Here is a 27501-nt window from a genome sequence, read left to right on the forward strand (position 1 = left end):
TGAGTTTTATCACTAGCGATCACCAATTAAAACAACTCTTGATTATTTCAAAAATTCTCTTTGTCAGCACCTTAGGAAATGTGGAGTGTAACTGGGTTGAGAATGGCCATCACATAAAAAGCTCTTGTACAAGTGAAAGTCCTAAAGATACTTTTTGGCGCACAAACGAATAGAGAAAGGGCACAAGAGGCGAAAGGAACTTTGAAGCAGTGATCAAATATGAACGTGTCATAATTCACTCAAAACAGCGAAAGGTTTAAGCAATTTACGATGATGTATTTACAACAGTTTCGGTCCACTCAACAACAGACAATATCTTTCAAGATCATCCAGGGCAGTTAGTACGTTCCAGATTGGATAATACTTCTAGGTATTCCTTAACTAATTTCTCCTTAGGGAAAACTAGTTATGGAAAATTACAGTTTATATTTTTTGTTGTCAATAGATATGTAAAGGCAACCTTTAGATTTTCTAGGATTTTCTCTAGGATTTTAAATCAAGGTATGATTTAGTGCTATTTTAGTCTGTTACTCTCTACCGTACTAACAGTAAATTGCTTAGGGTTGAAATTCAATCACGACTGTGTAGGGGTGGGTACGTAACGGTTTGAAGCGAAGTGTTCCCTGAGGTAGTCACCGCCTTTCTCCTCGTATTCCTGTCTTGTAACGCTCACTGTTTGTAGACTGTTTAGTGACCTCGCCCACTTACGAGCTCCGTTCCAGGCGTCAAGTACAGGATTGGCTACAAATGGATTAGGTAAAGGAAGGTGTCAAAAATCTGTCGGGGGTGTGGAGCAAAGAGAAATCCCAGTCCTCCACGGGTGAAGGATCCATTTACAGCCAGACTTATATTTTGCAGTTAAGAACACCTTTTGATTTGGTATCGTTAAATCGTTAAGCCAAATATAAAGTAATTACAAAGGCCGTTCGAAAAGCAAAAAATATATATATCATGAGGAACCAATGAGAATTGTTACGCACAAGTAAATTGCCTGAAGCGCGATAAAACGCGAGTCATTAGGAAAGGACTGGTTTTAGTTTTGCATTTGATTGGTTAAGAGATGGAGCGAATTTTCGAGACCAATAACAGTGGGTACTGAAGTAAAACCAACCCAACCCTCTGTTACTTTCGACAATCAGTTGAAAATTACTCTAATTCTTTGCCAACTGAGCCAAGGGGAATTTATTGGCCAGCTGAGTCATGTGTAATGTCTTGATGTAGTTTCTCAGAAAAATGTGAAACAGGAGACTCTATCCTGTCTGCAGAATGATCAACTGAGACTGTTTTCCTACTGCTCTAGCGGAGGCGCATTATCGAAAAACCCACGACGAGGTAATCTTAATGACCAGTCAGAAATAAAGGAAAAAATACAGAGCATGCGGAATTATTTTCGAAACTCTTGTAAAACCCTTGAAAGGAGAATTGAGACATTTGTTATCTCCTTCTAGTCACAGAAGAATGCTTTCATTACGGTTATTACTGCAACAAGCTGGTTTGTCTACCTGCTTTAAAAACTCTAAATGTTGATTGGAATGGTCGGATAGCTAGGAGCTCTCTCTCCAGACGTTCTTGAAAGTTTGGAAACTTGGTGTTTCCTCCAGTCACGAACACGTTCTAAGGAGAAAAAATAAACGAGGCAACTACAGATGTGATGTAAGTTTCCACAACACTTGTGTTAAATTCACTCGGCCAACGACCGAGCCTTAAATTCTTAGATTATAAAGGCGTCTTACAAACCAGAATGACCGCACAGTTAATAATTCTAAAAAGAGTTTTGTTCTAACTGATGAAATACCGGTCACTCGACCCACTCGATTGACTGGTGTTAATTAGTTACCATTGAACATGATTTAAAAGTTGTAGGAGAATATGTCTGAAAAAATGCAAACCGAATAGCGCAGAGCATGATAATCATGAGAAAATCGTTCTTTAATGGTACACTATCGGGGAATGACAAGACAAGTTTTATTCTTACTTCTTACGAATGTTTATATGAAGTTTGTAGGATGTAATTCTTCTGTAGGTTATTTTGCGCACTAAATTGCACCAAGAGTTCTACGTCCTGGAATAGCGCCTTCACTGTTTATGGAAAGTGTTGAGTTTAAACAAAAACACGGACCCAAATTTTAGACTTGAGTCGATCCTACCTCTCTCCCCTCCCCTACCCTTCGCTTGCCTCCTCCCTACCCCCTACCCCTAAGCTCGTAACCAGGCAGTGGGAAGATAGCATGGCGGAGCACGTTGAGAGACCTAGCTGTGCTTCTCACATCGATCCGGGCGTGGCATAACCTGAGAGCTATTTACCGGGAGCACATGTCTACACAACAAAACAGTTGATCTACAGCACTATTAAACATTAGGGAACAAAGTACGTACTAGTCAATCACAAAAGCATATCCTTCCATATCCTACCTGCACTAAAGCTGTCTGTAAGTCTGTCGAGTAGTGATTAAGTATGAAGTCTATAGTTTCAGAAATGCCAGCTTGTTCAATGCCCAGCAAAGATGGTTGATATACTATCTCGGGGACTCTAAAAAGAAAAAAAAACACCAAAAAGAAAGATATGAATATCATTCTCACATTGCTGTTTCTGGTCCTTGACCTTGGACCTAACATAACGTTGCCGCTATTTCTCAACGTCTAACGTGGCAACGTAACCATGGTGACCTAGATGACCAATCACAGCAAACAGAAATGAGGAAATCTCAAAAAAAAAAAATAAAATAAAATAAAAAATAAGGACCAACAGACGAACACAAACAAAGAAAGATTCCCGGTGGCTACCCTGCAGTAAGGCCATGGCCTTCTAAATTACCTTATCCTCTCTACACCAAGGTGTAGCTGATAATACTCTGCCCAATCAACAGCAGTCTCTGGTTTCCCTCCAAAACGTCTACAAAGCAAGACAATTTTGTCGTTGTTAATGCGAGCGGAATGAAATAGCCCGTAGAGAATTCATAGACGTTGGGGGCTTCCAGAATTTGCACTTACGGGTGTGGTTTTGTTATACATATGCGCCGTCAAAATCGCCATTTCTACCTTAACATTAAAGGCTCGTCATATGTGAAGTATTTGCTATAAAAGAACAGTACTTACTTTGAAAAGTCGGGATCGTGTTTCTTAAGTAAATTTTCTAGCTCGTTCAGTTCCTCCTGTTCTTTTTCGCTATCGGAGTCACCCGCATCTTTATTCTGTGGAAAGGAAAAGAAAATTTACAAATTAAAGCAATTTAGAAAATTCGCGCCTAACTTTCTACCAATCACGACTAGCTCACTCACGTTTTCTGCGCTTCAGGCAGTGAGCTTATTTTCAGTTTTAGTTCCCACTGGCTTCTTCAGACATTTCCTGTTGTTTTGATTGGCAGTCGTGATTACTTTGGTTTTGGTTGACCAAACGTGACTTTGAGGTCAATTTGCACCCTAACGTGGGTATCTCTATTCTCCAAGCTGTTCTCCAAACATTTTTCAAAGGTGAATTTGGAGACGGAGAATTTGTTCACCTATCAAAAGCTTCTCTAGTTGGTGATCATTTCCTCTATTCTCAAGACCTTAATGTTTGATTCAGCAGCGATACTGTAAGGAGAAATTAGATGCCAATCACTCTTAGGGGTTGAAGGGTTAATATTGGCTGAGCTCGATGAAATGGAACAGACAAGTGGGGAAACACAACGACAAAAAAGAAGACGACGGAATGGCTGAATCTTACAGATTACTAGTTACATTATTTACTCACAATTGACCTGTACACCATCCAGTCATCGTCGTTTTGGCCGAAAGTGTCTTCTTTTGGTTTCTTGTGTGAACTTCTTGTCGTACCATCGTCACGAACTATGATAAAAAACATTTTTTTTAGTTCAAAGATAAACCTTCCCAATCTGTCCCAGGTATACAGCAAACAAGTGTCGCAGTTTGTGATTTATCACCTGTCATTCAACAGACGCAGGGCTTGTCTCAAAAGAATTCAAAGTTTTGAACTTGTCGAGGACGACCAGGCAGCACTTAACCCTTTAACTCTTAAGATCTTATTACTAATTCTTCTAACTGTCTGCCATGAAATTAATCGGATGTTAGTTTGGAGAATTTGGAATTGGATCAACCAATGATTCCCTGATTGATATTTTTCTTTATTCTCATTACTTGTCTGCTTGATATCGTACTGATAGTGTAAGGAGAAATTCTGTCTTGGTCACTAGTGGGACTTGAAGGTTTAACAATCGGAATGTTGATTCCGAGACTTTTTTCCTCCATCTAATTAACTTCCGCACTCTGATACTTAACCAAAGCTGTCAGTAGGGGCCATAACCTGCGTGTACAACATCTGTTACCACTGAGGTCAATTGATGTTACCGCTGGAGATGTCGATTGCTGTCTCGTTACACTTGACCATATATCATACTGCTGACCCTTCACACCCTAACATCAGTAAGTATATTCTCCGTACTGTTCTCTATAAATTTCCTAAGGTCCTGATGAGGAGTATGTGTCAAACAATCAAGGGCTTCTTTGGCTAGTGATCATTTCGTTTATTCTCGTCATCTTTGCCTGTGAGTAAGCCCTCAGTATTAGCGCTGCAGGACCCGCCTTTCACCTCTCGCCGAGAGACTTGGGACGAGTCGGGGAGAGGTTTACCGCGGGGGAGAAGAGGAGGGGGGTCATTATCTTTGCTCGACCCCTTGCACACCTCTCACCAGCTCCTGTTGCTGAAGATCTCATACTTCAATGCAACTTAGTCATCTTCGAAACTTAGTGAAAGCCCTGCATAAAGAAGCACAGGGCTACTTTTTTTCGTTTTTTGTTTTTGTCTAAGACAGCCCTTGACACTAGACCTTACAAATATAAGCTAATGCTGACAGAAAAATTGTTAAATTTAAGATAAAAAACAATAAACAGCTTTCACACAGTTCACTACACGTACATACCATTCGGATCGTAAGCCAATTGTGATAAAATCCTCATTCTTTCCAGGGACGCCTGACTTCTTCTGCTTGCCAGTTCCTCTCTCCTTTGTACTCGCTGTTGACGAGCGTCTAGTATTTCCTATCAAAATAACGTACAGTCAGAGACCCACGTGCAGTTTTGGGCATCATCACTTAAATTGTCCACTCATAAACAACTGAAGGCCTGTCAGGGAAGCACTTACAACATTAGTAAGACCTCTAAGAGCTGGCTTTCATGCCTTGAAAAAAAGAGCCTTGTACATTCATATTCTGTTCTGTTTTGGCTGCATAACAAGTGTTAGTCTTTCATCATATTAGCAGTATAGGTCGGAAGTAAGGTTCAACGAACAGAACTACACCAAACCAGTGTCCTAGCGGATTTGGGCCCCCTGGACATGGAGCCCCGGTCCCTTTTTACAAGCGAATTTGGACCTGTAACAAGCAACGCAAATGATTCATGTACCAATGAAAAAGACCTTCTCCCTGAAACACACCTTTCTCCTTCTGTGCAAACCCGTCAGCCATGTTTTAAACGTTTCCTCTCGTTGCACGTCCTCTTGACTCTTTTGTTGCATTTCTTGTTTCTTCTCTTCCTTTAATCTCTTCCCACTTCTCTCCTCAGCCATTGCTGCTCCTTTGGGAGTTCGCAGTCTCTTTTTGTTCTCGGCAGCAGGCGCTTCAGATACAACGTCGATAATTTCGTCTTTCTCCTTGACCTACCATTGTCAGGAAATACGAACATTTTATACTCTCAAAAATAATTAATTCCATTGTTCCTGGACATTACAGTTACCCTCAACTAAGACCCTTCAATTGGATACAAAGTTGTGTTATAGGGGCATGACATGGCATCTCATTATTCCTTAGTATTCCTCCAAAAGCTCACCTCGGAATCTAATTCCAAAGCTGTCTGCATGGCGACAACCTTGTCCTTTCGCTTTTTTATAGAAGTCGTCAGATTTTTGATAGCAGCTTGTAATGCCTAACAAAGAATGATTGAGTTTCAACAACAGAGTTTCCCAAATTAGCAATAAAATCAAGCAAACAAGCGTATCAAATAGTCACAAGAACTACTTGAGAAAACTTCAAGAAAAAGATCTAATGAAAAGACCAAAATAGAAAACCAGCTCCTCCCTAAGATCAGTCTGGGCTGATGATAAACAGACAGACAGACAGACAGACAATTCCAGACAGACAAAACAAAAACCTGAATGGGCTGATGAAGCCAACTACTAAGCAGGAAGTAAAGTGGCTAATGAGAAATGAAAAAATAAAACAAAACAGATAGACATTGACGGACTTGAAGCAAAAGGCAGATACATGTAGTTCACCTCAGAACTCTGAAAGCCTGCTGCTGTTAATGATCTCTGTGAATGAAAAACAAACAAATTTGTTTTAGGATCCTTGACTTTGACAATGAGGATGCTAAAAACAATATATCTATACTGAAATCAAAGTAGTACTAAAACAATAAAATTTATGTCACAATCTTCACTTTGACCATAAAAATGCTAAATGCTATGTCACTCAAGTGCATATGTATTAAAGTAGCAGTGCATGAGGTAAAGTAACTCATTTGGTACACACAGTAGAATAGTAGAATTATTTGCCAAGGGTAGTGCATTCATATTCCAAAGAATTGAAATACAATTCTACTACCTTCATCAAAACACATGCTGAACAGTTTTCCACTGGCTTTTACGTAATTAAGCAATTCACTAAAATTCAACTTTATGAAATGTATAGACCATGTTTTGTCAGGCTAAAGGCCTGTCTTACTTGGTACTCGTCACTGTCTTGAGATTCCAGTTCCTGAATATTCATCAGATCTTGCAGCCTTTCTTGTTCTTCTGCAAGCTGATATAAACAGGGATAATTTTCAACTGAAGAAATTTTTTTAATCAACAAATAATACTTTAACACAATATCAACAAATGTTTACTTTTTCTTCTCTTCTTCTTGCATTGATTTCTTGTAACCTCCTTCCTTGCTTTTGTCTTCTGAGCTTTTCCTTTTCTTCATTCTTGGGTCCACTTGCTTGCGGAGTTGGAACCTGTTACCATAAAAAAGTGAAGCCTAAAAATTAACAGCTTTAAGAACCACCTTTTACTCAAACTACCTGGCAACATCTTGGATTTCTTGTTACATACAGTTGTTTACAGTTTCTCATGTAAGTTGTAATAATGTAGAGGGCCATATTTCAAAGTATAGCCTCCTACATGTAAATTCAAAATCTTGTTTGAATTGAAATCTTTCCCTCTACTTAAACCCAGAGATAAGAAATATAGTCCATGTAGTAATTTTGGGGACCTCATCTTTTCTGCTCAGATTTCTAACATAAGCGAATCTAACGTAAGCAGAAAAACTTGGTCTGTAAATTACATCACTGACCTCAAACTCTGCTACAAAGAGGTTTCCATGCAACTACAAAACGACCTTTTGTATTTTACTGAAATTTTTTTTCAAAATCATCAGTGATTGAACTGCAGTGTATTTCTTCTGAGTAGAACCAACCTGAGCATAGGGCAACTGAATTTTATGCACATTATCATCATAATAATCAGATGAAGACCATTCTTCCAGTTCCTTGGAGTAATCTGTTGCTATGAAACCATGACTATGGACTAGTTCCTAAAATTGAACAAACAAAGAAGTTGTTATCTGTCCCTTGAAAACAGTTGTTACTAGCCAAGAGCCATCTTCAAAACAAAGGAGAGCTGTATGAACAGCTTAACTGGGTCTAGTTTAAATTTGACTCTCCAATTCACATCATAGATGTAGGTACCTTAAAGTCTACTTTACCTTTTTATTCCCAAGATCTCAGTAGTAATTCTCCTTACTGTCTACCATACAATTTTCATGATGTCAGTTTGGAGAATTTGATATTGGATCAACTAATAATCCACTTATTGATATTTTTTCCTTATTCTCATCACTTGTCTGTTTGATATGACTTTATAGCATATGTCATGACTTTATAGCATATGGGATTCCCCATGAACCACAGAATCACTTCAACTTATTAACTATTGTTCATTATAGAAATAAATACAGCTAATGCAATTGCACAATTTAGTTAGTCTCATTATTCATTAAGGTACAAGCAATCCCATTTTGTGCTTGAGGGGAAAACATACTAACCTCTTACAGTTACTGGCATCCAGTCTCCCATTCACAACAGGCAAAACATGACTGACTTGACATCCAGATGACACCACAAGTGCAGTGGTTTTGTCTGCAAGTAATGAATTTAACATTCAATAGATTCACCTCTTGAAAGAGGTTAATTAATATAATTGGTTCACAGAAACATTCATTGATCACAAAATGATGAAGGTTACGTCCCTGACATATTCTCTAACAGTAAACTACATTCACCTGAGTTTGGAGAGTTGTAATAAAGGCTGAACAGGCTGTCAATTCCATAAGCTACACTTGGGACATTGTAACACTCAAACAACAACTCAGACATGGCTGAAAGACAAAGATCAAGGACAAATAATTAAATGAATAAAAGATGTAACATATGGAACTAAAATGGATAGCAAACATATTTGCACATAGCCTGAATGTGAGATATTGGATGAAAAGCCTTTTCAAAGTCCTTGTGAGGTTCATCACCAAAACAATTCTCCACACCTAAGGATCAATAGTGTTGAATCACAAGCCCAAATGACTGCTTTGAATTATGTTTGTTGTATATGACATCAATAATCTTACAATACTTACACTGTCGACAGTAGTTTGGGTTACAAACTGGTTCTGTCATAACAATAGGATGATTGACACTTCCTGGTGTGTTGACTCCAAGGTGACTGAAGATGTGATCAAACACATACTCCTGTTTTAAAACATCATGCACAGTTTTACCATTACTATGCCAGTAACAATGCACCATGCAAACACTCAAATAAGGTATACATTGCAAGACTTTTCAGAGGGTGTAATCGTGGTGCATCTATAAATGACTCTTATGAGTGAACTGTAAGAATTCAAAATCTCAGGCTACGCTTGAGAATTTTCCCTCAATGTTGTACCAGCTGAGCTATAGGGACCTTGTTGTTTAGCTACACACACATAAACAACCATGTATTACAAGAGACAAGCCACCTGTGTACTGCTGAGATCAACGATACTGAATACAACCCATCTGAAGAAAGAGGCTTGATTCCTGATGATAGACCCTGATTTCCTCTGTGACACACAAATGTACTGTGAAAGATGTTTTAAGTTAACATCTCTCTTTTTCATTGACACTCAAAGTTTACTAATTTGGTTTCCATATAAAACCCTTCACTCCAATTAAACCCTTTAACTCCCAGATCAAATTTGTAATCCTCCTTCCAATCAACCATACAATTCTTATAATGTTAGTTCAGAGAATTTAGTATGGATCAACTAATTATCCCCAAATCGATATTTTTCTTTATTCTCATCACTTATCTAGTTGATATTGTATTGATCTTGTAAGGAGAAATTCTGTCTTGGTCACTCATGGGAGTTAAAGGGTTAAACCCATCTACCTGGCACTCATAGTGTGTTACAACATCTCGATCAAACTGAGTCCTTAAGGCCCATCTGACCACCTCTAGGTTTCCAATATCATTCCCCACAGAGTATCCAGCACCTGATGCATCCCCATCCTGAAAAATTACAGTCAATTTCACCAAATTTCAAAAAAGGGAAACCTTGAAAAGCATTAGAGTAAAAGCAGGGTGGACATGCATTAGAAAACAGCCATACTTACTTTCCTTCCTCTGGCTTTTGCAACCAGATTTCGGAAGTTCAATCTTGGCTTGTTGTCAGTAGCCCACCCTGCTCGGCAGCAGTGTCCACCTGAAATTATAAATTGTATATTCAATTGGAAAAGATGTACAGTGGGAGTCCCAACAAGGGTACTCTTGTGAAAAATCTACTTAAAACCCTAACACTAAGTCTCTTTGTTCATTCTTGGATAAAAATACTCCTGTAGGCAGGACCCATTCACTGGTTGTGATAAACATGTAGTATTTCCTATGTTCAAGAGTTGACATTAAATCTTTAACTCCCAGAAGTGATTAACATAAATCTTCTCCCTACAATATCCATACATTATTCAGCAAACAGGTAATGAGAATATTCAAACTTATCAGGTAGAAGCCGCTATCTTAATCAAGCAACAAGTTCTCAAAACTAATTCACAAGAAATGTGTAGCAGCTAGAGGGGAGAATTAACAATCAGATCTTGGGAATTAAAGGGTTAACTAGGAAAACTTATAGCCCCATATCTTATTGAATTTGGTTGGAGGGTGTGCTAACAAAATTTATGTGACTGATAGGATGAAGAGTGTTGCTAGTTTATATGATATAACCCTTCTTCCCTCGAAGGTTTAAAAAAAATGCACTTGGTTCATAGCATAAATTAAATTTACAGTGTCATAATAATACCTGTGTACTTTGCCTCAGCATAATCATTAGCTTTATCGTGGGCTCACAAGTAAGAACTCACCATTGTCAATAATTAGTGGAATTGAATTGTCTCGAATATTTGCTGGATAGTCATAGAACGAATCTGGAGACGTCTCACAGTCTTGAAACCTGAATATCCGTGCATCCATATCTATATAAAGGAAAAATTCTTAAACGTTTTCAACATCATAATATTTTGAGTTGTGTAAAACCCTGACTCCATATTTGTGATAAAATGAGAAAATTAAGATGTTCTTACTTACCACTTTCTTCCGCCATTTTTTAGACGGCTTTGTACAACCGTACAGCGGAATGCATCCCAAGCAAGCTATATGGTATATGACGCACGAACTGTTTCAGCCAGGCGAAAACAAGTCACCTAGGTTTACTTTGCCGCATTTGAATAATTCCACGCCAGAGCCCGTGTCAGATGACTCTGGAAAAATCACCAAGCGTTTAATTCAAAGTCCAGCGAAAACCCAGACAAGTAACATATCTGCACAAGCTTTGTTTACCATGTAAAAATTCAGTTCAGTTTTCCTTCTTGAATACTGCTGTAATGCGGCATAAATCGCAAGGTCTCCCCCAAACGCTCTGCTTTTGGGTTAAACAGGCATTTGCACCTGGTTGTTTAATTTATTTAATTACAAAATTAAAGGAAAAAGGTGTTTGCGTGCATAGCGGAGAAACTTTCGAGGTGTATCTTGATTAGACGTCTTTTCGCTCATACACTCGATGTGAAATGTTAAGGGAGAGTTTAATAATATCAAATGGCAGTGGATCAAAGATGAACCAAAGTAAAGGAATTAGTGGACCAAAGTTTTTATTGTCACAAAGCGTCTCAACATTACGAAATCACAACGGTTAGAGCTCCTAAAAGAAAATGCGACACCCCTGCAAAATGATTGCAATTCTACCAACACTTTCTAATCAGACCAAAAACCGCCAAAGCTATTAATTAATAAGCAAATTAATGACTGCCTTCTTTTAGTTTTCGATATGTTAGTGATGGAGAGAAAATTGGAAACCTGACATACATTGAATATCGCTGACTGTGAACGTACTGCCTACCTGAGTAAACTCAGTTCAATGAAGAAAAATAAATGCTTTAACACTTCAACACGGCAAATATGAAAAAATTCCAACAAGCTTAGGTCCCTCTAGCGCTTGTTAGCAATCGCCAACATTAAGCTTAAAACTTATTTTTGAATTGCATACTCGGCGACCTCAGAGGTCAGAGCCCTCTTACATCTATGGAATCACAGATTAATCAGTTCAAAGATTAAGTTTGGATTTTTACCTGAAACATGTAAAATTTAGAGGCGAACTTAAGTCATGGATATATGTTTTCCACATCAAAATGTGCAGTAACGTGATTATTCTTTACTCGATATAATTTAAACAAGAATCTAGGGTTGACAACAAAATACTTTCAATTACAAGCCACAGATTCTGTGACTATGTGTATGGAAGCTTACAATTAAAACTGTCCAAGTGTTGATATCTAAATGTAGAACCTTATTCTTTACTCAATACTACGTTCTTTTGATAGAGACGACGGAGAAATCAAGATTCTGCCCTACCGAGTTTTCAAGAAATTTTCTTTTCGGCTCGTCATATTTCTACGCTCTTGATTCAAATACTGCAGAAAAACCCACTGACGGGGAAATCTAAAGCAGCTCAGGAATTCAGCACTCAATGTTGGTGTATTGCATAGCATTCCCGGTGACTGCTAATGAACTGGTATTAAAGCTCCAAGTGCAGTAATAATTGAGCTGGGTGTGCTCGTGTTCCCGTGTAACTACACCCTCTGTCTTCATGGAAACCACTTAGAATTGGTCATGTTGAACCTCACTTAGGATTTTAAACTGGATCATCAGGTGTCCTTCTGTTGGTGTTTCTTCTGCTCCTGTAGCAGTTGCTGCAGAGGAGACATGCCCTCCGAGGGAGGAGTGAAGTCGGAACCCCAAATGGACTACAATGCAAAAGGTTAGCATGTCACTATTTGTCAGGACTACATGTCAGCACACTTCTTTTGATGGCTGGATAATCCACAACAACTGAAGTGCCGAGAATTTTTCTTCTCCTTCGTAAGCTTTACTCGCCGCTCAAGTTTAGGTATAAGGTTAAGGGCATTAAGCTAGAGGGTTTTTGTAGACAAACATCGCTCAGTGCACATAAGTTCTTGTGTCTCAGCCATAAATAGGTACACTTGTTGGCTCTTAACATAGCCCCGCAATGGAGGTGAGCCACAGACAAACAGCCACATGGAAACAACAAGATACAAGACCACTTCGTGATTAACCAATGGGCCTCAATATAATCGAGTATGATGGTAGCATAACCATATCATTATGTGTGGTCGGGGAGAGAGAAACATTTAATTTTGTTCACCTCAACAACAACCATTATGAGTTCCAATCAAACTTTTCGAATCCACACTCCAATTGATCTCACACGTACAAATTACACACTTTACGTCGGGACAAAAAAAGACAACAAAACAAACAACTTTACATGCAATCCATGTGCTCCAGGACTTGTTCCACCACTGCCACTGGCACTCGATGAATTTGGCGCCCAGACCCCAGAACTCCATCCACCACCGTAACCAAATCCACCAAAAGGAGACTGGGAAGGAGAGTTAAAATTTCCATGTATCGCGGCGGGGGGGAAACTGGTTCCAAAACTGGTTGGTCTGCGGTTTTCAGGAACCGGGGGAGAAGGTAGAGTGGGTGGAAATACGGAACTGCTTCCGGTGGCCGAAGGCAAGTGGTCAGTCGGGGATACACGGTGATGTGTAGGCTTGGAAACAGGTCTTGGGGAAGGGTGATCTGCAGGTGACAAAAAGTCCATTAATAATTGAATAGATTTTCTTAATTCCTTTCGTAATTTACTCTCAAGTTATGGAAAGTGGGGAAACCAACGAAATATGAGGATTTCCAAACTGAGGGAAACTACCAACCCATTCTATTTATTCATCCATTTCTCTTCAAAAATCTGATTAGTAATCCTTGCTTTTGGCTATGGCACATATTTTCTTGTAAAGAGGAGTTGGTGTTTCATCAATATAACACCATCGGGTTGTTAAGTTAGTCGATTCACACCATCTGTTACCTTAAAAATCTTTCAATTTTACAGGAAGAAAAGGTTATACCTGGTTGAGACAGAGCCGCAGAAGTCAGGGGTACGTTCCATCCCGACTGGAACAGTGAGTATTGCGCTACTGTGGATGGGGAGGGTGGGACAATTCCCGCTGAAGTCTGAACAACATCCAACGGTCCCTTGAACAAGGAGCTGTGGAATGAAACAGGAGGAAAATAAAATTCGAGTCAATAATTCATTTATAACTGCAGTAGTAAATATCACCTGACGCTAAACCGTTTTGACAGAAAGCAACGGTCCGTTGATTAATGCACAACAATACTGTTTCTCTAAACCACTCTGTTCAACACAATTTAGAACTATATGGCAAGTAATTTCCAGGTTTACTTGACTCCCGCACTAAGGTCATTGAGAGTCCTCTTCGTTGGTATGACATGGGCGATCAATCTGAATACTACATCGTGATATAGATACCCCTTGACTCTGACCCTCACTTATCACGACATACATTAACATAAAGCGACGATCAAGTTTAAGAACTGAATTCCTAGTCAAGCCTCATTCCAATGTAATCACTCCCCAAAATATCTAGTCCCTCGCAAATAGTATCACGTGTACCTCTCGTGTTGCGTGAATGTTCGGGTATAAAGTAAATAAACCTGTCGGGGTGTTTGTATTAGCATAATTCGCGAGACAGGACAATTTCTTTAAGGATTATCCTTAGCATTAGACCAAAATGACTTTGCATGGAAGGTGGAGGAGGAAGGAAGGGGGGGGGGGGGTGGAAGAGAGAGAGGGGGTGTCGGTCAGTCTCTTACTGTCAGTTTGGTCTTCTCTCTTCGACAAATATGGAAATATCGTAAATAATAAAGAGATTAGATATTACGTTTCGAATGCTTTAAGACATTCCTACCTCGTTTCAGCAAATGGTGTTCCTGCTGGGGTCGTCTGAAAATAAAGTTATTGAAACTACCGATCAGAAGTTACCGCTACAATGGGGTTGTCACAGCTAAAAGAAATCTAATGTTTAAAGTGATTTATTTTTCAACATTGAAAAACTCGTTTCTATGAGAAAATCAGTGAAAAAGAAAGTGAAATTTTTATTATCCAAAATAAAGTTGTATATGACTGCGCATGATCAAATAATGGTCTCAAGGCGACAAAATACTTCTCTACGCTTGATCAAGTCCCATACTTTGTTCAGGTTGGGCAAAGAAGCCAAAAGCTTTTGTCCAGCAGACTCCAAATCAATGTCTTGGGGTGACTTTGGAAACTTTTCTTCCTGCAATGAAACACACAAACTCTGTATTGAACCGTTCAGCACAATTAAAACCATAATTATACTGAAGGTGAATGAACTGAATACCTCTTCGATGGGCGATGAAGTGTTTATCTTCAGTGAGAAGTGAGACAAGCCAGTTGTGAGATCCTCTACTTTGGACAAGACACTACAAGTGACAAAAAAACAAAAAAAGAAAGATATTCAGCTGCTGAGAAACTGAGAGTGTACTTTAACACTGTTAAAGACATCTGCAGCGACTGTCGAAAATAATATTGCATTGGTTTCTATCACTCCTCCTAATGATTGATATATAAATTCTCCCTTTCATCCTAACCAGTCAACTAATCATGACCTGGTTATTCGCGTCTTCTTGAGCTTTTAATTTTTTTCTTTGAGTTCCATATGTCCATTTTGATTACTATGGCTTTGCAGTTACAACACGTAATCGAAACACACTCAATGACATTATTCACCTGGCGTTATTCACCAGTCGATTTCCAAACCTGACCAGCCTACCAACTCTATGTACAGACTCATCTTCAGGTCTTGTCCTCTTCATACTGTAAGTTAGTTTCCTACAGGCGAAAGAAAGAACAAAACGAACCGTATCAGTCTGTCTGTCGTTAGAATTTACAAAGACAAGCTCTACGAGGAACTCTCGAGATCTTCTGAAACGTAAGTCGGACGTAAGCTTTGAGAACTAATTAACAATTGGTTCATATGTCAGCGTGCTTTCATTGAGATATGAAGCACGCGGGAAGTTTGGAGAGCACGAAAGATGCGTAAGAGTTGCTCGAGGCGTAGGAAAATTTTTTTCTTGAGGGATTTGTTTGCTGACGTCATGAGCGTGCACAATAGGAATATGAAGCACGCTCGTGCAATTGAATTTGATTAGACAAATTTACTAGCTATGTTATAAAACACTTTATACACCACCGTTAAACACCACCTCAAAAGTTATGAAGTAACTCAGTGGAGACGTTCTTCCTAACCCTTCACACCCTAACATCAGCATGCATATTCTCCACACTGTTCTCTAAAAATTTGCTCAGGTACTGACAAGGAGAATTCATTCAACAATTAAGAGCTTCTTCAGTTGGTGATCATTTCCTTTTTTTCTCATGACCTTCATGTGTGAGAGTGATTCTGGGATGACATTGTAAGAAAAAATAAGTGCTATTCACTCTTGGGGGGGTTAAAAAGGTTAACGAAAGGAAACAGCTTCACAGTAATAGATTCATAAAGCAAAGCAGTAGGAGTAGGTCTTGACAGCAGTAAAAAAAAAAAAAATAAAAAAAAAGGAAAAAAAAAAGGACAAAAAGAGTATAGTGAATCAGGTTTTCGTATTGAACAATGAATTCTCAACTTCCTGGCCTGCTGAGAAGGAGACTGGCCTAGTTGGCTTGTATACAGCCATTCTGAACTCACATTTGATCAGTAACACATGTCTGACTAGGAAATGTCCCACACGTACCTCTGACTGACCCTAAGAGGCAGGAAGCTCTGCAGTTCCCAGTCTTCGTGAAGAGGAAGATCTGTCAACAAAACATCAACTACTGTGCATAAAAGGAAACTTCGCATCATCAGACTGCTAATTTCAGAAGGGATTTGTTATTGATAACCTAAAATGTTACCTTACGTCTCATAAACTTTCACACTAATATAATTTCAGTCAGATGAGTTCCCTTACATGCGCAACCGGAAACTATGTTCTTTATAAATTCTAAAGACATTCACACTATCGAGGATCGAAAGAAATCTGGAGCAGCGTAACTTTTGCTCCACTACATTCTGTAATTGGTCTAGTAAAACCTTCTCAACCAATCAGATGGAAAGCTCAAGCCAATCGTGACAGGACTGTTCCTGTTTATCGCACTTGAGGCCGTTTCTGAGGTGCGTTAACTTTGAATTCTCATGGGCTTCTTCTCGCGTTTCCCTTTGTTCTGATTACTTTGGAAACTTCATCAAAAAGCGCTTTGACGTGCAGCGATCATTTACAGCAAGGATTGGGTTTCCATTATAAAACAAGAAATGTACTGGTTAAACGGATGAAAACTCACCAATTTTCTCTGGAAGATGAGGGTGTGTCACTTGTAATAAGTTTAACAACGCTGCAAAGTCCTCCCACACCCTACGTAATCAAACATGCAAAAATAACTGTGGTAAATCATATAAACATTCTAGTTCAAATGAAGTGTTTTTTTTTTTAAATAAAAGAGCACAAATCAAGCTGAACATAAGTGATGTCACTTAAAGTGCTCAAATACAACTACCGAAGAGACGAAAATTTTCCAAAATTAGATTTAAAAATAATACAGATGCAATGTTAAAATCATAGGTATACTGTTTAATGGTGGATCAGTTAAGCAATAGGATAGTCTTGACGCCACTACCAAAAACGATTCTCACAAAATGTACACGGTAAACAAGCCTAATGTTCCTGCCACGAAAAAACTTCCTTACTTAGTCTTCTTCAGCAGCTGTCCATTCCAGGTGTTAGGAGATGAGCCCACCATCCACTGACATAACAGGTTCAAAGCTGGTAGAACATCACACCCTGCCCCAGACTGTTCCTTGGATGGGTCATTGTCACAGACATGAAGAACAAGGCTATCAAATAGCTCCACTGAAAGAAAGAACATTCAAAATTGGTCAGCCACACCTTTCATTTAGCTGCACACCTCAGTCACGTACAAAAACCACACTTTCCACAAATTTAAAGAAAGTAATATCACATTTTCTGTTCATTTTGCTATATTTTACTGATTCCTCCTTATACATGTATAAGGAGGAATCAGTGTTATTGTGAGATTAACAACAAAAATTTTCAGGCAAAAAAAAAAAAAAAAAAAAAAAAAAAGAAATTTAAGGGCTACATATTAGTGCAGTGGTTCTCACTTCACTGATTACCTCTTGCACTAGGAGGAACACTAGTGAACGAGAAGAAAAACCTTTGGAACATGGATATGAACCAAAATTAATTTCCTCCCTCATGTGGCCCAGGTCCAGAGGTCAAACTGGGCACAACAGTCACAGTGACATGTTACACTGCTGCACAATCCGCACTTTGTCATAAACTGTCATTCCATCTTCTGCACTGTAACTAGCCAACTTGTTACACAACCATTAGGTTGGATATTTTCTTCTATTTGCAACATCATGGCACCAAAAAATTCACAAAGTATACATGTAAAACAGAAAAATTTGATGTGGAAATTTTATCTTTTATACCAGGATAACTTGATTACATTGAGCATCTGTTGATAAATACCTGTAAACTCCAGAGTCATTTGCCAACACTCCTATAGAGAAAATGAACAGGCAAATATGAATCAACTCATACAATCCATTTTCAGCCCATCACTATCATATTTCACAAAGTTACCATTTCACATTTATGTATCAACAGTGCATGTACATAATTAGAGAAACAGAAAAATTTATTCATAGCAGTGCTCACATGAACAGAAGTGTGATCTGTTTTTGTTTTGACTGTCCAATAATGAAAATAAGATATATACCTGTATCCTTTTTGTACTATAGCGCAGTGCGAATTTTTACCATGGACTTCAGTAAGGCTTTCGATTTTGTGAACCATGCTATTTTGTCTGCCAAACTGAAACAGCTACCTCTAAATCCGTACATTATCAATTGGTATCATAGTTTCCTCTATGCAAGACAACAGCGTGTTGTTAGTTATAATTTTTTAGGACAGTGGAAACTTGTCAATAGAGGAACCACACAAGGTAGTGTAAGCGGACCGTATCTTTTTAATATATTTTTGAACGATTTGGAGATTTTTTTTAATGGTTGCCCTGTGCTTTTTAAATATGCCGATGATTCCACTATTCTTTCGCCTATCACTAGGAATAGTGACCCGTCTGCCGACTTAGTAGGACAGTTCTTAACATGGTGTAAAGACAATAGAATGGTCTGCAACCCTTGCAAATGTAAAGAGCTGGTTGTTAGAAAGAAAAATCATAATGTACTCTACTCTCCAATTAATAATATTCCCCAATGTAATAGCTTCGTTTTATTAGGAGTAACTTTACAGAGTGATGGAAAATTTGATGAGCATGTAAGAACTAAGCTTGTCAAAGCAAACAAGTGTTTACACGTCCTACGAACATTGAGAAAGGAACATTACTCTCAGGCAGAGATTGATCATCTTTTTATATCGATTGTTTTGGCTAATTTTAGCTATGCACTTTCAGTCTATGGGGCATCTGAGTCCGATCTTACGGTTGTACAAAAATTTTTAGACCGATGTCATGAACGCGGTTTTATCTCATTTCCAGTTTTTATCAAGAACCTTTTAAACAAACAAGACAGAATTATTTTGAAGAAACTAAAATCAACGGATTGCCACCCCCTGAAAGATATCATTCCTGTCCAAAAGACATATCTACACAATCTCAGGAAAAAAGGCTGCGCGCGCCCGAAAATTAATACACAGCGCTTTATGAACACATTTGTAAATAGGTTGATATTTAAGCTCCATTTATTGTAATGATATACTTTTTAATTCATAATATGTATGTAGATTTCTGTAGTTTTTTCAATTCATCGTAACATAAGATATGTAGTTTTATCTTATGATGGAATAAAGACTTATTATTATTATTATTATTATTCTGTAATTATCATTTACTATCTTCTTTTGGAAAATGATTGTAATTTTTTCTTTAACAAACCAGCCAAAATAGACTATTTTGAGTATAAGGCATGTCAAGTAAAATCATTCTATAAACCTCTTCATCCTTGCCAATACAATCAAACTCCTCCAGATCATCTCCCCCTCCTGTCCTGATGTGCCACAAAAGAAATAAAGTGATTGCTACCAATTTGGTTAGGAACTCAGAGGTAAATTTGTTCTCCTTCAAGATCCCCTGGAAATAAGAATAAATTAATAGGTAAATCTGAAGGATACTAAGAGACTGTTTAAGACTTAAGGAAGAAAATAAATAAATAATTTATAGTTTCTAAAGGCATTTGAGTTAATTTTCTCACTTTAAGTGCAGCAACAACACGATCTTTCAGAATTCTTGCTTGATCAAAATCTGTGATGAACAAAATCATGAAAAAAATGTGATGGGCATATTTTTATCATTGCTTTTAATTAACTTATAACCATTATAACTACCCATGAATACAACTTGACACTAACATTACCTAAATGTCAAACATTCTTGCCCTGCATTCCATAGGGCACAACATGGGAACAACATTACTTTTCAGCAAAAACAAGAAACAGAATGCGCTACCTTGAGCAAGATACATGAGGCCATGAAATTGTAGGAAAATATGGCTTAACTCTGCCTTGGATATGTCTGCAATGCCATCTCTGAAAAAAAATACAAAATACAAATTTACTGTAGATAATAACCTGAGCTGTGAACATGTTAAGTTTAAATTCAACATTTTAAAGCTCACATTTGATGTCAAATGCTATTCAATGAACTGAATTTTAATTAATTTGATTTACTTTTATTTATCATAGACCAAATTTGAATTAAACAAAGATATCAATTACTAATAATATTATATACCTAGTAAATAAAATCAATACATTTTAACTCTATCATGAGACATTACCACTTCCCTTACCTTGTATTGTGCCTGGCAACCACTTTGCTCAATGTTTTGTGAAGATTTGTTGATGCAGCTGGGAATGGATTCTTAACAGCAATGCTGAAAAATATTAAACATAGCTAGTACAGGATAAATTAAAAAATGACAGGAGGCAATGTGGCTATTCTGCTCAGTCATTCATGTCCCTTACTCTCTGTTCAGCCTCCTGCCTTGAGCGATTTTGGAACTTAAACTACTTTATGTTCATTTAAAATATGAGTTGTTACATATTGTTCATTGATTCTATGGTTCTATCAGAGGAGTATAACTAATGTGTACTGTATGATCATCATTGTAATGAGACAAAAAATCAATTATATGACAGACTCCAAAGGTTCACCATCACTGATGTACATTAAATATTGATTCCACAGAAAACTTATCTTTATATCAATAAAGGGGGTAAGTTTCAAAAGAAACTGTGGTGCTGTGTCGGTGGGAGAGTATAAACAAACTGGCCACTGTAAAGCGTTTAAAAACTGATGTTTCAGGTGTTAGCCCTTCATCAGAGCAAAAAACAAAGGGTTAACATTCGAGACGTCAGTTTTGAAACTCTCTACTGTGGCCAATTTATATTATGAACTCAGTTGATAATACCAAATTATCCTGTTATCGTTATATCAATTTACCTCCTACAGTAGTAATACACAGTACCCAGCTCATCTCCTTTACCACTTGCTAGAATGGCCAGCTGGTTGTATGGTTGACCTGATGAATAAATAACAAGTCAGGTGCAGTTTCATTAAACAATGTGAAACACAGTTGTTGGTAGTGTGTGGTGTCTGTTGCAAGTAATGGGAAGTTTTCACTGTTGGTTAAGTACATACTGTAGCTTCCATCTACTTATTTCCAAGACTTTTCAAAGTAGTCTTTATTCAATTTGAAGCAATTCATAAGAGAAAATAGGTTTTCGTTACCATTTGATGGCACTAATACAAGAGCATGATGATAAAACACTTCAGCCTGCTCAGGGTCATCACAATAACGTGCTGCACAAGAGAGAGAGAAATAAAATGTTAAATTAAAGGAAAAAAATGGCATCTCAAAATAAACTCAAGAGAGCTGGGGAGGGCCATTTAGATATCAAGTAAGCACAAGGTGTCTCAGTATCACAGTTTTTGATTACTCTCTGCCCAGTATTGATTTTTGTTGGAAAAGTTGTTGCTCTGCGACAAAAATATTATTTAAATCTTTTGAATAGGTACAACCAATGTTAAGTGCTGCGAAAAACTTGAAAATCCATCACATTCTTAATTTAAAATCTTCATTAACACTGCCTACTATTAGTAGAGCCCAGTTTCCATAGTCTTGCATCAGTAGTAGTAATGAGTTAAAATTTAGAAACAAATATTGCACATTACAGGAAATTAACCCCAAAAATACCATGACAATTAAACCTTGCTTCCTATGAAACATTTGACTTGTATCTCATCTGCTAAACATTAGGAAAATATTTGCAATTATGAAAACAACATCTGGTTAGTGGCCTGAGTACATTTCATTTCGGCAGGTGATCAAGTTCTAGGCAAAATTGTTTATAATTAGTCACAAAGGAGAATTTTGGGCAGGATACTTACCAATATCTCCTAAGTGGACCAGACAGTCTTGGCAGATATAATAACAAGACTGAGTGTGAGGCTTCTTCACTGGACTACTGTTGCCATTGATTTCTGGAATGAAAGTATTAAAGAAATATTATGACAATGGATATGGAGGCTGGGTCCACATTTGGACCCTGGCTTGGATCATGGAATCTCAAACAGGATACTAATTCTTCGCACTCTATAATTAGTATTCATTTTCTCCACACTAATCTCTCTACATCTCCTATGATAATGACAACAAGAATTTGTCTAACAATCAAGAGCTTCTTTTGTTAGTGATCATTTCCTTCATCATTATGACCTTTATGTTTCATTCAAGGGTAATATTGCAAGGAGAAAAGAGATACAAGTCAGGCCTTTAGGTGCCTCTCTGCACTCAAGTAAGCCTTTATACGGGCCCAAGTGGCCCACAGGGCCGGTGCTTAACTCCTGTTTTCTTAGCATGAAGCAGCAGCTAGGAGTATTGCTACTCTCCCCTGGATGGGATGCTAATCCATCGCAGGGTTACCCCCAGCACATTTGCTGGTACCCATTTGTACACCTGGGTGAAGAGAAACACTGTGAGAGTAAAGTGTCTTGCCTAAGAACACAACACAATGACCCCGGCCAGGGCTCGAACCCGATCCGGAGTCAAGTGCACTAACCATGAGGCCACTGTGCCTCCTCTGCACTCAAGAGGATAAAGTAATTTACTGGCAAAACATCATAGACATGTAACTGGCTGCCTCATGAAATGCCTGGAGTGGTCTGAAATGAACTGACAACCCGTCCACGAAGAAGCCATTTCATGTTAAGGGGTTCAAAATAAGCTGCAGTAGCAGTTATTCAATTCAGTCTCAGAAGCAGACTTTTTATACCTACCTTCAAGAATACCCAGCTGTGATGACCTGACATGACCAGGAATGTCTAGCCTGTATGTCAGGCACAACTCCTGCAACAGCTGTTGAGAAAAACACAGAACATTTCATCAGGTAGAACTGTAACATCCAAAAAAATCCTAAAAATTTCCCTTTTATACAAAGTCGATAAATTCAAATTTGAAAGAGAGAAAAATAGAACAAACACAAAGAAAATTTTTTTGCTGCATCAGAAGTTATTTGCCAAGAGACTCAAATGGCTTATTTCCCCACCTGAATATAAAAGCCACTAGCAGCTTCAAGAAATAAGGTCAAAACAGCCTGGACCTCCAATTTTTTGGAGCCCTAGAATTCAACATGAAATTATGAATTAAAATCAAATGGATCAAGCAATTTTATCTGCTATGATCTTATTATGAGTTCTCCCTTCTTATTGCTAAACATTTCGCATGAAATAACGTGAGAGAGTTTGATGTTGTGTCAAGGGAACATCATTTAACTGATAAGCATTCTACGCCCATTAATAGCTGTGAACACTGTGAGCACTAGCTGTGAGCACTGTGGCGGGTTGTCAAAATTAGCTGCCAATCTGGAGCATTTCACCATCTACTCTGAAAAATGCACTGGCCATTCCAATGTTTTGTGGCTCAATTTTCAGCATAATTTAAGCATGTAATTGTGCTGCCTACTTTATATTTCAGTCCAGTTACTCAAAATCTCTTCGACAACCCTGACTGAGGGGATGTCTTAAGTGTTAGGAAAATTCATATTGTAGATTAAAGGACATGAAAGCCATCAAATTTTTTTTAAATCTTGATGTAGCAGTGTTCTAGAAATATTTGCAACATTTTTAGTGTTCTGAGTTTGAAATTCTCCTGTTACAGTCGACTCTTGCCCTGTGAACACCTTGCTATTATGGACACCCACCACTGAGGACAAGAGCCAGCCCTTCAATGAAATGTAAATGTATAAAGAAATGACTTAAATAACTCCTGTTATTGGGGGCTCTCACTATTTTGGAAATGGGGGTACTTTCATGCCCCCCAACACAACATTTCACTTGTTGTCTTCTCTCATTAAGGAGGACACTTCATCCAAAATCCTGACTCACATAATATAACACAACAGTATGATAAAGGAAAATAAAGAAACCATTCTTCAATTGGGTGCAAAGAAAATAATTTCCTGCTTGGAGCCGGATTTTTTCCAGTTTGTGAGGGCCACATTATATACTTTATGTTATATACTTTATGTTCTAAACACATGATTTCATGTGTTTAGAGACAAAATTTTTTTTCTCTTGTACCCTGCTATTACAGATTCTCACTATTACAGACACTAAATCTTCCCCCAAGGCTGTCTGCAATAACAAGAGCCAACTGTAAAGGACTAACTGATATGAAATACCATCAATATGTTAAGCAATCACTTCCTAGAGTTAGAAAGTTAAATACTATAGTTACCAGTACCTTCCTTTCCTTCGTTTGATGTCTTAAAAAGTCAATCTGGCTTTTAAAAGCACTGTTCCACCTAAAATTTCAAGGAAAATATAAGTTATTTTAGTTTAAATCATTAGTGCACAAAATCAACATAGCTTGACACAATCAGTAACAACTCCAGAGAGACACAAAACTGTCAGACAGTCTTAGTTGTTGATTGGCTCTCATAGATAAGCAATTAGTTATAAAAATGATTCATTTTTTAATTCTTTTGAATTTGCTATTAATGCTGGCATTTTGACAACATGAGAGTAATATCAGGTAAACTAATTTAACAAATAACTTACAAATCTTGTTCCACCTTCTTGTCAAGGGCAGACTCTAAGTCTGTTAGCAGGATACTTTTGTACAAATCTTGTAGTCTGGCAAAAAAAAAAAAAACAGACCATCTAATGAAATGTTCATGGTAATTAGGAATTTTCTTTCACTCTTTTTAAAAATACTTTTATGATTGGCAAAATTTCTGCATTTATAAGATAAAAATGAATTCCAAATGTCTGGTCTCCCTAAGTTGTACCCAATGTGTGATATGAAGAACTTTTGGGACCACTGGAATTTTTCAGGGCCACAGAGATTTAAAAAAAAAATTCAAAAAACAAGAAAAAAAATCAATCTTAAAATATTTCTGAAGAAAGGGAAGAGTGTCTCTAGTCAGTTGGTCAATCATTCAATGAATTGAGCATCAGTCCTTGATACTTCATTTTTGACATTTTACCTTTGGGAGCAGTTGGTTTATTCCACACATTAATATGTGTATATTAATTACACCACCAATATATACAGTAAGTAATGAAAACTGACCTACTCACAAGTAGATTTGTGAATTCAAAATATTTCCATCCAAAAAAAAGCCATGATGGTTGAGTAAATATTTGTTTAAGCAGAACATTACATTGCCAGGTCCAGTAACAAAATATTCATGGTAACTTAGGTCAAAAATTGTTTTTAAATCTACCTCTGCCTAGACTGCCATCCTTCACTGCCAACAGCAAAATCTTCAACACTGCCTAAAGAAAATTAATGTCCTTACTGAGTAAGTCATATAAGTTGGCTGTCTTTCATATATGTAATAATTAATTAATGCATGATGAAAACTGTTATAGTATCTTGTACTAAATGACATTTACCTATGCACTCAACACTGGAAACCTCTAGTAGGGGGAAATACAGGGCATTATCCACAAAGAATACGAGTACACCAGGATACAACCCAGCCTAAAGAGGAAATACTTCTGCAAAAGTCCACACCCCATGAAATAATTCCTCACATGAAGGAGGTGGCAAAGAAGAAATTAAAGAATTCCTTGAGAACTCAAACAGCTGACAGACATATTCAAGCTAAGTGCATAACCCAACTACATACTAAACTATTGTTTTCTTGACTAGAAGATGAAAAATTATCACTTTGTTTTTTAATAAGAGCTGGTTAACACATCGAATCATTGTTTCCTTTCCTCCTTGTTTTCGATCGGTATCATCATCCTCTTTGAGTCGAGAAAGAAACTCATAGACACCTCAGTAGGACTAATTAATATAAAACCAAAAGATATCGAGTTTGTTTGGAGCCTTAAGATACTCTAACTCACAAACAAATAAAAGGAACGAGGCAACACTTGAACATTTCCTCCAGGAAATAGATTTCTCATATTTTAAAAGCCGTAACGCAGCCTCTTGAAAATAAAAGCTTTTCAGCTCTAATTGTAAACAAAAAAGAAAAACAAATGAAAAAAAAAATTGCAACTGTTTTCCGCATATACAAAACTTACTTTTCAAAGCGGCTTTCAATGTTTCCGCTTGCCTGTTGAAAATAAAAGGGGTAGAATGAAACAATGGATAATTAAGCATAATGTTCATAAGTATTATTTTACAAAATTCAAAATGAAGAATTGAAAATTTTTACCGTAAAACTTGGGCAACCGACCCAAGGATCGGCGCCATGTTCAGATCATCATTCCGCTGGACAGAGTAACTTCACCGCGGTCTCGTTCAAAATTTCACACCTGTCCCCTTTCCCAGGAGTCTTTTGTTTTTTAATTGAATTCATTTTGAAATCACTAGTGATCCTTGAAATCTGATTGGTTCTCATTGGTGCGATTTATTTACGATTCGCATTATTTTTTGCTCCAAATCACATCTTTTTCCCAGCCAGTGAGAAAGTTTTACCAAAATAAATAGCCAATCGCTCGTTCAAGGAAACCACGCGATTTGCAGGAAAATGAAAAAAAAAACAACCTTCGCAACTTTGCAACTTTCTACAACCCTGCTCACTATTGGATCAACAAAACCTTTGTAAAGACTAAAAACTCCGTCATCTGAGCGACTGAATTTTTCAATTTTAAAATGGATGTAATGAAGTGGTAATTGAACACCGTGTCGTGCAATCACACTTTTGATTTCAAATCATGCATTATTATGATTTCAGATTTAATAATACCTATGCAAAAATTTCAGCATGCTTATTGGCTGAGAACACGTCAATTAATTCCAAACAGAGCAGAAAGTTGAAATTGAGTGCAGAAAGTTGAAATTAAATTTATTGACGGGTAAGTTGCGAAAGCATAACAAAACAAAATGAGGGGATAAAAAAAACGTTTTAACCCAGAGTTTAAGGGAGAAAGCTAGAAACAAAAACGCCCAGCAAAGAGAATCCAACTGGCTAGAAGTCTGGCCTCCAAAGTCCCGAATTTTTTCCTTAATCACTCTAATTTTTCGTCTTTTAAGCCGTCACCTCTATTCAGCTGCCGCGGTCTCCCTTAACTAAGTCTCAACAGCCTTTTTTTTATTGTCCTCCGCCTGTATTGAACAGTCTCTGAAAGTGGGACTACTCAAACAAAACTAAGAATAATCTTTCAAGTAATTTTTGATCCATCTATCTCTCCCAAAATCAAAGTAAGTAGTGCTATTTGCAAGCGAGATTCTGTCAAAATGTGGTCAATTATGGCATAATATGGCATTGTTTATCGTTTTTTTTAAATACCCCTAATCTGTGGAACCTGTGTATAACGGTTAACCTATATTAAGCAGTCACCCCGCCATTTCCCGGGTACTGTAATGATAAAATTACCCGGTATCCTCCCCCTCCCTCCCCCCCCCCCCCGAAAAAAAAAGATTGGTACAGCGTCAGTGTAGGACCTACTTA

At 37.7% G+C, this 27501-nt stretch overlaps 2 protein-coding genes across 2 annotated transcripts; both read right to left on the minus strand.

The window, feature by feature from the left end:
* Window positions 1–213: 213 nt before the first annotated feature.
* Window positions 214–10695, minus strand: LOC131795989 (actin-related protein 5). Its single transcript, XM_066165302.1, has 20 exons — window positions 10648–10695; window positions 10425–10535; window positions 9684–9772; window positions 9460–9579; window positions 8666–8777; window positions 8315–8410; window positions 8032–8171; window positions 7451–7567; window positions 6879–6989; window positions 6716–6793; window positions 6268–6303; window positions 5823–5918; window positions 5431–5652; window positions 4919–5036; window positions 3733–3827; window positions 3097–3191; window positions 2816–2893; window positions 2413–2530; window positions 1503–1614; window positions 214–741 (listed from the first exon to the last, which is right to left on the minus strand). Exons 1-20 carry the CDS (start codon window positions 10661–10663, stop codon window positions 575–577), a joined length of 2127 nt encoding a protein of 708 aa, XP_066021399.1. The 5' UTR covers window positions 10664–10695; the 3' UTR covers window positions 214–574.
* Window positions 10696–11190: 495 nt separating this feature from the next.
* On the minus strand, window positions 11191–26314 carry LOC131795983 (nonsense-mediated mRNA decay factor SMG7). Its single transcript, XM_059113626.2, has 25 exons — window positions 26263–26314; window positions 26129–26160; window positions 25318–25369; window positions 24650–24724; window positions 24333–24393; window positions 23137–23208; window positions 22868–22946; window positions 21980–22072; window positions 21320–21391; window positions 21032–21110; window positions 20379–20462; window positions 20036–20115; window positions 19782–19831; window positions 19523–19660; window positions 18043–18073; window positions 17235–17397; window positions 16832–16902; window positions 16246–16306; window positions 15245–15346; window positions 14856–14937; window positions 14685–14771; window positions 14403–14437; window positions 13542–13681; window positions 12902–13218; window positions 11191–12359 (listed from the first exon to the last, which is right to left on the minus strand). The coding sequence occupies exons 1-25, from the start codon at window positions 26298–26300 to the stop codon at window positions 12261–12263; spliced, it is 2193 nt and encodes a 730-aa protein (XP_058969609.2). The 5' UTR covers window positions 26301–26314; the 3' UTR covers window positions 11191–12260.
* Window positions 26315–27501: the final 1187 nt, after the last annotated feature.

Source organism: Pocillopora verrucosa, chromosome 4, assembly GCF_036669915.1.
Source record: "Pocillopora verrucosa isolate sample1 chromosome 4, ASM3666991v2, whole genome shotgun sequence".
Classification (NCBI taxonomy): domain Eukaryota; kingdom Metazoa; phylum Cnidaria; class Anthozoa; order Scleractinia; family Pocilloporidae; genus Pocillopora; species Pocillopora verrucosa.